This window comes from Carassius gibelio, chromosome B15 (genome assembly GCF_023724105.1).
Source record: "Carassius gibelio isolate Cgi1373 ecotype wild population from Czech Republic chromosome B15, carGib1.2-hapl.c, whole genome shotgun sequence".
NCBI lineage: Eukaryota > Metazoa > Chordata > Actinopteri > Cypriniformes > Cyprinidae > Carassius > Carassius gibelio.
The window spans coordinates 17,754,591-17,770,833 of record NC_068410.1 but is presented as its reverse complement, the minus strand read 5'-3'; the positions used below and the strand labels follow the sequence as shown (position 1 = coordinate 17,770,833).

Here is a 16,243-nt window from a genome sequence, read left to right as displayed (position 1 = left end):
TCACCGGCCGTGCTGCATTCTTGATGGCTTCCACTTTCCCCACCTGTGCAACCATTACCCCATGCCCCATGTACAATACATATCCTAGGTATTGTGTCTCAGTCATAGCTAGACTGCATTTGTCTTGGCGGATGGTTAGACCAGCATTCTTGATTCTTACTAGCATATTCTTCAGATGATCCAAATGGTCCTTCTAAGTTTGACTGTAGAATATAATGCCATGTAAATATGCAGCAGCAATCTCCTCAGTCCCCTGGATGACCTTATCCATCATCCTTTGGAATGTAGCCAGAGCTCTATGAAGCCCAAAGGGAAAGACCTGGAACTACTGCCCTTTCTTAGACACTAGCATTTCTGTTCCATTCACTGGTTGAAGGTTAAATCACCCCTAGACTCTGCATGGTCTCCAACTCTTCCTTCATAAATTTCAGAAGTCTCTCTTGGACCCGGTATACTGGCTGAGGAATGGGGTTTGGATCTTTGAGAGTGATGTGATGGTGGATCATACCTGTCCTGCCAGGTGTTTCAAAAAAAGTTGTTTTGGGAGGCACTGTAGAAGTTCCTGCCTCTGTCCATCTTCCAGATGCTCGAGGCTTAGCGAACTGTTACCCTGACTACCAGGCAGGTATTGTTCCTCCATTTCCTCCTCTCCTTCCACAGATCTAATGAACAAGGCCGTGGCTGTTTCTGTTACTTCTTCAGATGTAGCGTCTGGTTGTGTGTAACAAGCATAGACTTCTTCAACATGTTGACATGGAAGATTTGCAGGGGAGGGGTTCTGGATGCAACCTCAATCTCATAAGTCACAGAGAGAGATACCACTCTTTTTGGCATGCTTGAGACTGCAAGAAGTTTTCTCGTGCAAGAGCTGTTGTCTACTGCAGATGCTCCCTCAACTTGAGAAAATCGGAGATAATGTTTTTATAGTTATTCATTTAGCAGAGTATTTTATTCAAGGCAACTTGCAGTGCATTCAGGCTATACATGTTTCTTTTTGATTATTATTATCAGTATGTGTGTCCCCTGGGAATAGAACCCATAACCTTTTGCGCTGCTCTACAGTGCTCTACCACTGAGCCACAGAAACATTCTGGACTGGTTTGTCAGTGGCCTCCCAGCTCTCCCACAATACATCCAAAGGCCCTCTGACTTGGTGGGCATTGATTGCTGTGTCAAATACAGGAAGTGGTATAAGTGGTGCATATGCAGGGGTATGGCCATTAGCGAGCTGGCATTCTGTACATGATTTACAGAACTCCTTAACCTCACTGTAGATTTTGGCCTGTAAAATCTTTAGGCGATTCACATGAATGTCTTCATAAAAGCCAAGTGATCAGCCCAGGCAATTAAATGGCAAAGTTCTTATACCTCTTTCCTGTATGCCTTAGGTACAAATCAACTGCAGTCCATCTTGTTTACTTTCTCTGTACAAAATATCATTTTCCACCACAAAAGTCTCACCAAGCAAAAACACAACACTCTTGTTTTAATAAGCCTTTTTAAAACATTCAGATAAGGTTGGGTCTTCATGCTGAAGATGGGCAAGGTCACTAGGGACTACTCTGTCTGTTTCAGTGAGTTTGTGTTCTCCTGTCCCTTCATCAGCCTGCTCTGATGTTTCCAACAATCCCACAACCCACTCCTAAAGTTTCTACAGCCTTTCCTGCTCTTTAGGCCTTGAGTCACTTAAGCTAGCCTCTAAGATAATAAAGGGCATTTTCTGCAGTGTGTCGGGGTCTATCTCTTGGGGTTGCGAAACCTGTGCCAGCTGCTTGGCTTGGGATCTCATGACCACACCACGCCATACGGTCTCTTGAACCAAGTCAGCCAAGACAAGGAAGTCAGTATCTAACAGGACAGGATAGGGCAGCTTGGTAGCAACACCAACATGTAACAAATATGACTGATTACACACCTCAATATTCACCTGAGCAGTGGGCAGATCAGTGCTATCCCCATGTACACAACAAATTGCTACTGTGTCTTCTTCAATCCAGAAATCTCTAGGTATATACAGTATTAGGCCTAAACCAATGCATGGGAACAACCTGGTCCCCAACGCCTCAGACTTGCCCTTCATACCAGGATACCAGCATATAGAGTAGTTCCCGGTCCCTTCCGTGCAGTGATATAAGCCTCAACAAATGTCCCAGCTTCTCCGGCAGTGGTGGAATCTCTTTCTTTGAACCAAGTCCTCAAATCAGGGTACAACATTCACAGGTACTGCTCCAGCACAAGTGTTTCTATTTGATGTTTCACTGTTCAAGCCATGATGTACATTCTGGTAGAACGTTTTTTTTTTATTAAATATTTAATTCCCTGCTTTACATCTAATGTGATTTAAATGTTAAAATGTCCATGCCCATTCATTTACATCAGAAAAACAAGTTGACAGCAAAAAAATTCTGTTAGTGAACATAAATCTGTGATGAGACGTGATTTGAATTCACCAATAGCAAGACATTTTCATGATTGTAGTCATAACATTAAGGATTTAAGTTGTATAGGTATCAAAAATGTTACAATTTCTATTAGAGGTGGTAACATAGAGAAACAATTTTACAAAGAGAAGCTTATTGGATGTGTCAACTAAAAGGTCTGTCTCCCTTTCTTGTTTTCTTTAAGAACAAATAAGTAGTTTAAACCTTAATTGTTTGGTTACAGTGGCTGATACGATATGGACTAATGAAAGGTTTGTGGGCTTATGCATTGGCTCGTTCTCTCACTTTAATTTATGTTGATGGTTTTGATGTAGATTTCTTTTATTTTTTATTTTCATTTTTGATAGATTATTTTTGATGGATTTTTTGTGTTATATGCTTTATATGTTATATTCTTTCGTGCCTATATTGGCATGTTATTTTTATATTTAGAATGTTTTGGAATTATCTTTGGTTGTTTGTCCTGAAATTGATTGATTCATTGGTCAATTAAGTTTGTGATCAGTAATACATGTTTTGTGACCGGTTGATCTTTGGACTTCATTTCTTCTTTAAGATCACTGTATGATTCACTGAAGAAGGCTTACTGTCGAAATGTTTTGTTCTCTGATGCAAATTTAAAATAAATCAAAAAGTGATTAAGAAGATTAAGCGAGTGTGGATCCATTGCTAGAATATGTGTTGTTTGATCTACACATCCTAGACTAAAGTTGAGTGGAATGAATTAAATATTTTGAAGAATTTGCAGAGAAACAAAAAGGCAGGAAATATTTATTTGTTTTTTTTTTTTAAACAACAAAAAAACTGGACTTGAAAAGAGAATATAGTGTAAAGTGAATTTAGTACAGTAGGTGGCAGTAATGCAACAAATTAGATGCCAGCTGCCGTAAAACCCCTATGAAGAAGAGCTACTGGCTACCTGTTGCTATTATTACAGCAAAACAATTTAGAATACACAACTAAGAAAATATGAATACAGAAAAAATGTCATTTGGTTTAAGCCTATACTTATATCCATCGCAACCTATAGGTTTTTTTTTTTTTTTGAGTTGTGTTTTCTATCGTGTAATTCAATAAGAGACATAATTTATGTTACAGTATATTAAACCATACATTCTTGAGTTACTGGCACGTAAACTTTAGAAAAATAATATTTATAGCACTCAGACAGGTATGTTCAATGCAGTTGTTTTACAGAAGGAAATTAGATGAATTTCTAGTTTCAACATTATTTGATCTTTACACATTTCACTCTAAAAGGATACACATTATATTTTTGATCAAGGAAAATGTTTTTAAATTTTACCCCTGGAGCCATGTTTAGAATCAAATATCTCTGGAACTGAACCATACAGGGCCTTACAACTGAAGATGTCAAAAGTAAAGTTTGTTAAGACCCTCTTTACCACCCTGTAATTTGGCTCTGAATCTCAGATGAAAATTGCCATTTTGACCCTCCTTTAAAAAATAGTGGATTACTTAGTAAATACACATCCATGACATTTAATATTTTTTTGTTTTAATTATGATTGTTACAAATTACAGCTTAGGAAAATGTAAAACATTTTTGAGTATAAATACTGGGTACCTCCTGGGCTAGTTTAGAACATGCAACCACAATCATGGGGCAAACTGGCTAGGTTATTGTCCAGAACATGATCATAAACACCCTGCACAAGTACGGTAATTCACAGAAAGTCATCGCTGAAAGGGCTGGCTGTTTACAGAGTGCTGTATCGAAAATATTCAAAGAAAGTTGACTGGAAGGAAACAGTTTGGTAGGAAAAGGTGCACAAGCAACAGGGATGACAGCATCCTTGGGGAGATTGCAAGGAAAAGACGATTTAAGAACTTGAGAGAGCTTCACAAGGAGTGGGCTGTAGCTGGATTCAGTGCATCAAGAGCAACCACACACATATGCCTTTCGGGAAACAATGTAAGAAGCATCTCATCTGGGCTAAATACAAAAGAACTGGACTATTGCTCAGTGGTCCACAGTACTCTTTTCAGATGAAAGTAAATTTTGCATTTCATTTGGAAATAAAGTCCAAAATGAATGCAGCCATCTACCAGGAGATTTTAGAGTACTTCATGCTTCCTTCTGCTGACAAGCTCTTTGGAGAAGCTGATTTAATCTTGCAGCAGGACTTAGCACCAGACCACACTGCCTATTTCTAAGTGGTTTACCAACCATGATATTACTGTGCTTGATTGGCCAGCCAACTCGCCTGACATGAACCCCATAGAGAATCTATGGGTTATTGTCAAGAGGAAGATAAGTAACATCCGACCAAACAATACAGACAAGCTGAAGGCTGCTATCAAAGCAACCGGAGCTTCAATAATGCCTCAGCAGTGCCACAGGCTAATTGCCTCCATGCTGCATTGAAACAGTAATTCGTGCAAAAGGACCCCCAACCAAGTATTGAGTACATAATTAAAGTTACTTTGAAGATCTTGAACATTTCTGTTTTGTAAATCTTTTTTTGATGGATCCTTTAGAAAATAAAAAAAAAATTGAGATTCCCTGAATTTGGTCACAGAAATGATAACGTTGGCGTTTTCAAAAACGTGCACTTTGAAACCCGTTTTCAAAATTATGCATTTTCAGTCCCCGAAACGCTGTTGTCGTGCAAACGGACAGGCAAAACACATTAAAAGTTTGCCGTTTTCAGCTGAAAACATTGTTGTGTAAATGACCCCTTAAAGGGTTAGTTCACCCAAAAATCTAAATTATGTCATCAATGACTCACCCTCATGTCGTTCCAACCCGTAAGACCTCCATTTATTTTCAGAACACAGTTTAAGATATTTTAGTCCGAGAGCTCTCAGTCCCTCCTGTGTTAAACTGTGTGTACGGTATACTGTCCATGTCCAGAAAGGTAATAAAAACATCATCAAAGTAGTCCATGTGACATCAGAGGGGCAGTTAGAATTTTTTGAAGCATCAAAAATACATTTTGGTCCCAAAAGAGCAAAAACTACGACTTTATTCACCATTGTCTTCTCTTCCGGGTCTGTTGTGAGACCTTTCAAAACACTGCAGTTTAGTGATATCCAGTTTGCCAGTTCTTTTGCGCTCGACGTAATGATGTAATTTGCGATGATTGCCCTTCATTCAAGCCTTCGGTTTACCCGTGCTAATAACATTAGCACAGAATCAGTTCAGAATCAATCACCTAAACCAGTTCGGTTCAGACACTCTTTGTGTCGGTCTGCTTCACGCTGAATCACACATGCTCAGTATCATCAGCTCCTCGGTTCTCGATCAGACACATCTGACAGAAATGGTTCTTGACTGCAATCGCCGATTAGTCAACAAACTTGCATGTATATTACTGCCGACGGGAAAGCTTATACAGTGACCTTGTTTACATTTATTTATTTGTTTATTCATAACAGGCACTTTGCAGTTTCACTTTTGCAATGTTCATGAATAATTCCTGCATTTGGGGAGTTGACATAAAATGTACAGTATGTCTATGGAAGTTTCAAATTAAAAATGAATTAATTAATAATAAAAGCATTGCCTTTAACAGAAACTGGACCCATTTTGGGTATTTGATGACATATACCTCATTTTTAAAAAAAATCCTGTTTTCAGGTGACTGCATTTTGTCAAGAAGATGAGCACAATTATGAAGCTCCAAATATGCAAAACAAAAAATGTGGCAAAGCAACATGGACTGTAATATTTGAGGATTCTGTGGATAAAGACGTACTTCGTTCTCTGGAACCACTGAAGTCCCGTCCACCACCACCATCTTTCAAACTTGTGCAGCGAAAGCAACGGGTCGTTTGCCTCATCCTTGATGTCTCAGGAAGCATGGGAGTATGTGATAACAGACATTAACTTAGTCTTAAAAAAAAAGATGCTACCATAAAAACCTTTTCTTGTTACCAGTGCTAAAAAAAAAAAGTTCTTCTTTTTTTCTCCCATTTTCTAGGGCTCTAGGATTCTTCAACTTCAACAGGCTGCCACACATTTCCTGCGGAACATCATTGAGGATCAAGCCAGTGTTGGAATTGTACAGTTTAGTACTAAGGCTTCTACTCTGAGAAACTTGACTACTATTGACAGTGACACCACAAGAGAAAATCTGATCAAATTACTGCCAAAATTAGCAGCTGGATCGACAAACATGTGCTTGGGCCTTAGTCAAGGCTTACAGGTGCTATATTAATTGTACTAGCATGGATTTTTATGTTTGTGATGTATGAAATATATAGAGTTTATTCTATGCCGCTCACATTTCACTGCTGGTTATATATGCTCTATATAATTGTGTATGTCAATCAATCAATCACCTTTATTTATATAGTGCTTTAAACAAAATACATTGCGTCAAAGCACTGAATGTGACAAATAAAAATCTTGAATGTCAGTGATCCTTTATTTTTCAGGTACTTCGAGAGGACAATGGGGATGCATTAGGAGATGAAATCATCTTTCTGACAGATGGTCAGGCAACGGACAGAATTGCTGATTGTGTTCCATCTGCAATACAAAGCGGTGCCATTATACACACACTAGCTTTTGGCAATAGTGCATCTTATGTACTGACAGAAATGGCAAACAAAACTGGTAAGTGATATCACACAGTTAATAACTTACTGTAACAATCTCAGTGTAGTTTATTATTAAATGCAGTTTATTATTAAATGCAAAAATGTGCCATGTTGAAAACAGGGGGTAAATTTTTATCATCCAATGATGACACCACATCTAACCAGTTAATGGATGCATTTGCTTCAATTACATTATCAACTGGAGATTACACAAACGAACCAGTTCAGGTTTGTCAAGTGATCCCACAATACATTTATTACTCTGAGAGTGTCATCAGTATTATGAGTATTATAACCATATTAATTTTTAATACTCCTTCAGCTAGAGAGTATTGGAGCAAGAACATCTAATTGGTTCAATGGGACAGTATCAGTGGATCAGACTGTTGGAAACAAAACCAGCTTTGTAATAATCTATGGAATAAGTTCTCCTAGCATTTACATACAGTCACCAAGTGGCTTAATCTACACTCAGACAAATATGAGTCATGATGGATCTCTGAAAACAGTCTTTTTAAAAGTTCCAGGAACTGCAGAGGTATGATAACCCTTATGAACTAGTTATTTTAGAAACTATAAACATGTAAATGAATTATTGTAACACAAAGCATCTGGTCTAGGAGTTTTAGATAAAAATTCAACAACAACTTTAGATGGAGTTTATCACTAATGATTCAGCTGATAGACTTACAGCAAACCCTTATTGATCTGCTTTTAATTTAATATGTTTTGAAGCATGGGGACTGGAAGTTCAGTATCCAAACTGCAGTACTTCAGGCTTTGACGCTAACAGTAACGAGTCAAGCAGCACAAGCTGATGTTCCTCCTATCATTGTCAAAACCCACATGAACCAACAGTTCAGTGACGGCACTAAACCCATGATAGTGTTTGCTGAGGTTAGTCAGAATTACAGGCCTGTAATAAATGCTGAAGTGTCGGCTACACTGGAGTCGGAAACTGGGTCTCCACAAACATTACAACTGCTGGACAATGGAGCGGGTAAATTAACCAAAATAAAATATGTTAAATGTAAAATAAAATAGAAAAGTAAATAAAGTGGTTCGCCTCTAAATAATAAAGTGTAAGGTACTTTTCCCAACTTTGGCAAATCAATCCGAGATCCATGTTTTACAGGAGCTGATGCTATCAAAGATGATGGAATCTATTCCAGATATTATATAAATATGGTAAATGGGAGAAGCCGCTTGAAAGTAAGAGTAAAGAATCAAGATGGACAGACCAGATTTGCTGTCCTATATGTCCCTGGATGTGTGTTAAATGGTAAAACCTGAGTTTTTTTTTTTTTTTTTAGTTTGTGTGTGTATATATATACATTGTGTGTGTGTGTGTGTGTGTGTGTGTGTGTGTGTGAGAGAGAGAGAGAGAGAGAGAGAGAGAGAGATTGATATTGCTCTTATAAATTGTAAAATCCTAAATAAATCACTTGATAGGATATTATGCCATCTAATACAAACATATAACCAAACAACATTTATTTTCATATTCGATGTTAAAGGGGGGGTGAAATGCTTGTTTTCACTCAATATCCTGTTAATCTTGAGTACCTATAGAGAAGTACTGCATCCTTCATAACTCCAAAAAGTCTTTAGTTTTATTATATTCATAAGAGAAAGATAGTCTGTACCGATTTTTCCCGGAAAAACACGAGCGCCTGGAGGCGTGACGTGTGGGCGGAGCTAAAGAATCACGAGCGCCAGTAGGATTTTGTGTTGAGCGCGTCTGGAAGCTGTGACACAGATCCAGAGGCTGAAATTTAACAAGAGCAGCATCAGCAAAGGCTTCTCTATGTGGTATGTACTGAAACTGTATATATTTGCTTAGCGGTTTTGGAAAATGACTAAGTTCCACTTTGTCGTCTTTTTTTTTTTTTTTTTTTACGCTGTACATGTGGAAAGTGCAGTTTGATAACAACATCGCATGTTGTTTACTTGATGTGCTTACGCGCTGATAGCTAAGTAAACAACACAGAGATATTTGAAGCAGTTTTACTCGTGCAGTTTGATGACAACATCGCATGTTGTTTACTTGATGTGCTTACACGCCGATAGCTAAGTTAATAACACAGAGATATTTGAAGCAGTTTTACTCACCGCCTGCGGTTCCAACACACGATCGTGACCCTTTTTCGTTGGGATTGCATTATCCTTAAGAAAGAAATCTATGTGAAAATCCAGCGTCAACCTGGGCCTTGTTTGTAAAACAAGCATCTTCGAAATGCAGGGAACAAACACAAACACTTGCACAACACCGTTGATGCTCTGTAAAAAATAAACTCCATCCACTGTTCCCTTAATGCTGTTTCTCTTTTGGTAATCTGTGCAGGGTTGTCTTGCCCTGGCAACCAAAAACACACTCCTTTTGTGACATTTCGCGACGCTCTCGCTGTGATGAGTGATTGTCTGTGCACAGCCTCTCTCATTGCTCTGCTATACGGGAGCGCGCGCTCTTCCGGCAGACGCGCCCTTAGCACCCATATAAGGAAATTCCGCTCCATCTAACGTCACACAGAGCCATACTCGAAAAAAACTTTCCGAAACTTGTGACAAACCGGAAGGAGTATTTTTGGAACAGAAATACTCCTTCAAACGTACAACTTAATTTTTGAAACGTTGTCCATGTTTAGCATGGAAATCTAACTCTTTAACAGTGTAAAAAACTCAGTATGCATGAAATAGCATTTCACCCCCCCCCCCTTTAAAAAATATCATGACAAATTATAATAAGGAATTATTTATAATTACAGGAGTATGTCATCTTACCACAAACTCTTCATGTTTGATAGAATTACAGGTTGTCCGGAATGAATACATTTTAAAGTAAACACTACATAGGGACCATGTCAGCTGGAATGCAGCTTGTCAGTCATAAAGTTTTGTTCTTGAATGAATCTGTGTTTCGAACAAAAAGTTTTAGTGAATGATTCAGTTACAATTAATTTCAATTGTAGTGCCACTGCACCCTCCAAAGCCTCCAGTTTCTGATGAACCACTTGAGGTTGTAAACTTCACCAGAACATCCACCGGAGAGAGTTTTGAGGTAACTCTTTCAGGCACAGCTCCACAAAATTTCCCTCCTAACAGAATCACAGATCTGAGTGCTGAGATCCAGGAGGACACTGTGCTTCTCAGCTGGACAGCTCCTGGTGAAGACCTCGACCAAGGGACAGGTAAATCATACAATTACTATACCAGCCTTTAAAAAGTTTAGAATTTTTTTAATATCTTCACTGACAGAATAAAAGTTGTTTTGAAATTACATTATGAAATTATGTATATAAATTTTTTTTAAACATCTTAACTGACAGAATAAAAGTTGTTTTAAAATTCCATCATGAAATTATGTATATTTAATTGTCTTGCATTGCATTTTGTTTTTCTCAAGCTAAATCCTATGAGATCAGGTGGAGCTTTGGTCTTAAAATGCTTCGATTCAACTTCAGCAATGGTTATTCAGTCAACACAACTGCTGTCACACCTCAGAAGGCTGGATCAGTTGAACAGCATTCATTCAATCTCAATATCACAATCCAAAATGGCACCACACTCTTCTTTGCAGTTCAGACGAAGGACAAACAAAATGCGAAATCTGAAACCTCCAACATTGCTCAAGCTTCAAAGATCCTCCCTGCTCCAATATCTTCAGAAATGCCAAACTTGACAGTTCTTGTCATTTCTCTTTGTGTGGTATTAATGCTCATGTGCTTTATTTTTGCTGTAGTCATACGTGCAGTTAAATGCAGAAAACACTCTCCTCAGAGTGATATGGCATTAATAATCACAGATTAATATCAAATCAATTATCATGTCTTAAAACAATAAAATCTAATCAAACATAATTTCTTAGTTTCTGAATATTTCTGCAGCATGTGTAATCTTGCACAGATTATTAAGAAGGATTTCTGTTTTGTCTGTCACGTACAATTGTCCTCTGTAATACTAAACAAATCCTGAACTCTCTGTGCCTCAATTATTGATTCTGCTTTCACGCACCCCTGGTGGAAGACGACCAGTTTCTAATTAGAAAACAGTAACATTTGTTGAGTTTGCTGAGTTCTGCTCCTGTGTGTGGTTGAATAACATTACATTGTGACCATGTTACCTGTGATATCTAGTGTTGATTCTCATAGTTTCATTTTCTTTCTTTTTTTATTTTTCAAAATAAATAAAATACTATTTATTAAATGTCCCAGAAATGTCTCCTTTTTACAGTATTTTCAAAACTCTTCTAAAATACACTCCAGTAAGCCACTGCGGTCAAGCCAGCCATGGTTTGAAAATACACGGTCAAGAAAATGCGTTTTCAGAGTGATTTTTGTTGATTTTGCCCAGACCTTTGAGATTCTGTAACAAGATGTTGTTTTTAGATTGTTGTTGTACTTCTACATTGTTATCCTTTTTATGTATTGGTGTCTTTAACAGTTGTGTTTATTTAAATAATGGTTTTCTATATTTTTCTTTAAAGATCACTTATTAAGTCATTGTTTTATGTAGATATACAATAGCAGAATTATGAAGAAAAGAAGCTGTGTATAGCTAATCTTTCGAAATGCATCACTTTTAAGAGCTACTCTGTCAAAATGCATTTTATTTTAATATACTGGATTGAAAGTTACTCTTAAAAGCATGGTTATGTAATGATATGTAATGTCTGCTCTGAAAGTGAACACCAATAACAAAATAAATTTAAATAAAAAATGGATCATTAGTTTATGATGAATAATATTTGTTTGTTTAACATTAGAAACATAGAGACCTCAACTACTATATCAATCATACTGCATATGCTATCAAACGATATGCAGCACAGTTTGGAGATGTGACATTATACCCATTCAGAGGGAAAATGATGGGACCTATCTACTCACACCTTGTAGTTTTGAGAGAGAGGGACACAGGAATATTTCCTTATCATAAATTCAAGGAGTGTACTTAAAATCTCTAAAACATACACCGTTTCGGTAGTGACATGAAAATGCCTTTTTACATTAAGTTTCAAAATTTACAAAACAAATAATAATAATAATAAATAAATAAATAAATGAAATAAAAATAAAAAATATATATATATATAAGTAACAACAAGTAACTAGTAAAGTAAAGATTAACTTTTTAATTTACAAGAAAATATCTAAGTTACTTTTTCAAATAAGTAATGCCAGTTACTTTTCTTTCCCCCAAAGCTCTCCCCATGTTAAGAGAAATCGGGAGTAAGATGTTAGTTCTAAATAAATGTGAAAATGCATTAATTCATCTCACTCACAAAAAAAAAAAAAGAAAGAAAAAATCTGATTTAGTTTTCCTCAAAATTTATAAAAAAAAATTAAAAGCAACTCAGAATATGGCTCAAAGCAGGTTCTTCAAAGTAGCCACATTTTGCTTTGATGACTGCTTTGCACACTCTTGGCATTCTCTTGATGAGCTTCAAAAGGTAGTCACCTGAAATGGTCTTCCAACAGTCTTGAAGGAGTTCCCCGAGAGATACTTAGCACTTTTTGGCCCTTTTGCCTTCTGTCTGCGGTCCAGCTCACCCCTAAACCATCTCGATTGGGTTCAGGTCCGGTGACTGTGGAGGCCAGGTCACCTGGCGCAGCACCCCATCACTCTCCTTCTTGGTCAAATAGCCCTTGATGCCTTCAGTGTTACTCTACAATTTTCATAGTCATGAAAATAAAGAAAACTTGGTGTGTCCAAACATTTGGTCTGTACTGTATATTAGGGGTGGAAGGGTTAAACTTTTTCACGGTTCATATCATGGTTTTAAAGTCACGGTTTTGGTACGGTTCCGTGTGTGCTATGTTTTGGGAAAAACAATACTGGCAAATAAAAATAAAGAAGATAAGAATAATCTATCTAACTACAAGCAACAGCACAAATAAATACAGTAGAGTAAAGATTTTCAGGTTTTTTTAGGTAGGTCTATCAGTACATAAATTGAACAACATAATCAAATGTGAAACCGCATTGCATATTTGACTGTATAAATTAAAGATTAATCTTTATTAAAGTTACAAAAGCTATTCAGTCAAGGGTTTTTTTTTTTTCTTTCTTTTTTTTTTATCATTGTTGTTGTAATGTACTGGGAAGCCAGAATGTGCATCCTTCAACAGAAACATATATTAGCCCAACCTTGTTTGTTTTACATGGTATTTATGGGAAACCATATTACAGATGTGTTGTCAGATTTAAGTTGAACCACTGTCCTAGCGCATGCCGAACCATGTTTGAATAACAGTTCGGTTCGATATTTTTCAGCAAAATAATGCAGCTATCTTTATTTACCTTGCGTGGTTCTTTCTCTTTGAGCTAAATCAGGTCTTCTTCCCATTAGAGTCCAAGAAGGGAACCAAGATGAAGTGGGGGCCCCAGGGAAGATAAAAGATGAGGCCCTTCTAATATATGCAGATATTTATTTACCTTTACAAAGGCCTATTTTTTTTTACAAATGCCTAAATAATGTTTTGATATATTACATATAATTAATTTTTGTACACAATTAATATATTGTACATGTTTAATTATTTAAATAAAATAAATGTACTTTTAAATGTGAAATTTAAACCGCCAGTAGGTGGCAGGAAATCACTGATAATAGGTGAGTCGCTGCGATTGAACTGAATCATTCAAATGTTTGATTCATTTAGGAACAAAACACCATCATGTTGCTCAGCGAGGCAAAACAGCGCTGTGGCTTTGATTGGAATAATTTTTTGTTGTCGAAATAGTGCAAAAACAGGCAATATGGTGTCAAAAACGTAAGTCTCTTAATTAACTTATAGTTTATTGAACTTCTAAAAAATAATTAAGTAATTTTTGAAGAAAAAAAATAGACTCTTCGTGTGAAATTTATTAACTATATGAAGTGGTATAAATATATTCATTTTCTGCCCCCATGTCTTGAATTCGTGATCATTCGAGACACCCCTCCTGCTGATTCATCATCAAAGAAAAAGTGTCAGAAGTGACGTTGACAGCCGACAAAAGGTGCATTATAAAAATGCATTATAAAAATCTAAACAATTAAGACACTAATATAATATAATAATTGATAGGCCTACTTTTGACTCTTTTCTAAAAAAAAAAAAAAAAATGTCTAAGGCTGAGATGTGAAGTGCAGGTCTTCAAAGAGCTTTAAAGCTCTTAAATATATGCAGTTAACCAGTTATGTTATGGTACCATTTGGAATAACTTTATTTATTTATTTATTTATTAATAAGCATTTTTTTAACTGTCCTCTTCTGTTGTTTTTAGAAAGTTTTGTAGGCTACTAATAAAATAAAAATAGTTTGTTGCAAATTTACAGACAATGCAACTGAGATGTTTATTTGTTGGGGTGATATTGCTGTCAACTGACAACAAAGTTTCCTTTCTCAATTAGCTTAACTGCACAAGTTTTATAGTTGACACAATCTTTAAAAACAAATTACATTAAATATAGCCTACTTTAATTCAGTAAAAAATAAATTGAGTAAAACGATGTAAAAGGTGTGTAAATGCGGATTAATAATCTGGCCTCTTGGTATAAAGGAGAAAAAATGCCGGCCCTCATCACTATCAAAGTTGCCCGTCCCTGCTATAGAGCATGTATGAGCATTATTAAAATCCCAGGACACCCCTAGTCCGAACGTTCACTGCTATTTATTATTGTCTGACATGAATATTCCATTCTTTCATAAAGGGACAGCAGCGACTCGGTTTACTTTTAAGATCTAGGCCTACTGAGTTAAAAAAAATAAAGTAAATGAAAAAGCCTATATAACGTGATAAGTCTGATTAACATGACACACACGACACACACACATACAGAGAGAGACAGACTCAAATTGAAAAAATTTAGTTGTTTTAGGTTGGCGTCTAGGTTTATGTTTTATTATTGTCATATTATTCATTTTGCGTTATGCTCTTTTTCTACAGATTTCAAGTATTTTAGTTCATACAATTATTTCAATTCCCTACTGAAAATTTTTTAAATAAAATAGAAACCGTCACATTTGTAATGGTTTTACTGGTTGTAATGAAATTGTATTTGTTTTAATGGAGACTGTAGGTCTTTACTATAATAGTGACATGACATACAGCCAAGTATGGTGACTCACACTCAGAATGCGTGCTCTGCATTTAACCCAACCGAAGTGCACACACACACTGTGAAAACACACACGGAGCAGTGGGCAGCTATTTATGCTGCAGCACCCAGGGAGCAGTTAGAGGTTCGGTGGCTTATTCAAGGGCACCTCAGTTGTGGTATTGTCAGCCCAAGACTCAAACCCACAACTCTAGGGTTAGGAATCAAACTATCTAATCACTAGGCCACGACTTCCCACTGATTGGTCTGTTGGTGGCTTTTGTTAAAACCACTAAATCCTAATGTAATATGTCCCAAACCACACTACATGATAACATTATTTAATGGTTTTAATGGTTAAAAGTTGATGGTTTGTAGTGGCATTTGTAGTGGAAATCATTAGAAGTTCTGTGACGGTTTCTATTGTTTTTGTCTGCAGTGACACCGTGGGTTTTGTGATGTTACACTCGTAAAAAATAATGGTTCCACAATTTAGGAACCATTCAGTCAAAGGTTCTTTAAAGAACCATCTCTTGCTCAACTTTTTTTTAATCTGAAGAACCTTCTTTTGCCACAAAGAACCTTTTGTCAAACAGAAAGATTCTTCAAATCTTAAAGGTTCTTTATGAAACCATTTAGACAAAAAGGTTCTTCTATGGTATCGTGAAGCACATTTATTTTTAAGAGTGTATTTTCCATAAAATCTGTTTGTAGTAGTGGTGGGCTTATTTGGGAGAAAATCCAGGGCCGTTTTTCACACCCAGTCCGCCACTGCTCAGTAGTCAGTGGTTGAGGGCTGTCTCAATCACAATTTTTTTTTGACGGTGCACTGAAATGTTTTTCTCCCTAAAAAGCTGTGAAGAGGAAGCATCTATGTTCCCTTATAGGAAGTTCTGAAGCTCACAACTTAAAGAGATAATTCGCTACAAAATTACACGTAGTAGATTTTAAAACACAAACTAATATTATATTAGGGAAGTAAAGCACCGAGCTTGAGTTGGGAAGCACAACAGCAGAATGTACAAAATGTAAGTTTTATATAGAAAATGAACATATTCTACTATTAAATGTATAATTTTTTGTCTGTAGCATTATATGGAACTGACCAACAACTTCAGTGATTATAAAATGAGCTCTCTTTTTTATGTGT

The 16,243-nt window shown here is 36.5% G+C and overlaps 1 protein-coding gene across 1 annotated transcript in view; it reads left to right on the top strand.

The window, feature by feature from the left end:
* The window catches only part of LOC127973065 (calcium-activated chloride channel regulator 1), a 38,383-nt gene extending 26,953 nt beyond the window's left edge, over positions 1-11,430 (top strand). Inside the window, exons 7-16 of the mRNA XM_052577096.1 lie at positions 6,046-6,273; positions 6,389-6,613; positions 6,846-7,026; positions 7,132-7,238; positions 7,333-7,548; positions 7,746-8,010; positions 8,146-8,292; positions 9,776-9,781; positions 9,980-10,198; positions 10,414-11,430. Coding sequence (XP_052433056.1) covers positions 6,046-6,273; positions 6,389-6,613; positions 6,846-7,026; positions 7,132-7,238; positions 7,333-7,548; positions 7,746-8,010; positions 8,146-8,292; positions 9,776-9,781; positions 9,980-10,198; positions 10,414-10,817 — 1,998 coding nt within the window. The 3' untranslated portion in view covers positions 10,818-11,430. The remainder of the gene's footprint in view (positions 1-6,045; positions 6,274-6,388; positions 6,614-6,845; positions 7,027-7,131; positions 7,239-7,332; positions 7,549-7,745; positions 8,011-8,145; positions 8,293-9,775; positions 9,782-9,979; positions 10,199-10,413) is intronic.
* The last annotated feature ends 4,813 nt before the right edge of the window (positions 11,431-16,243 follow it).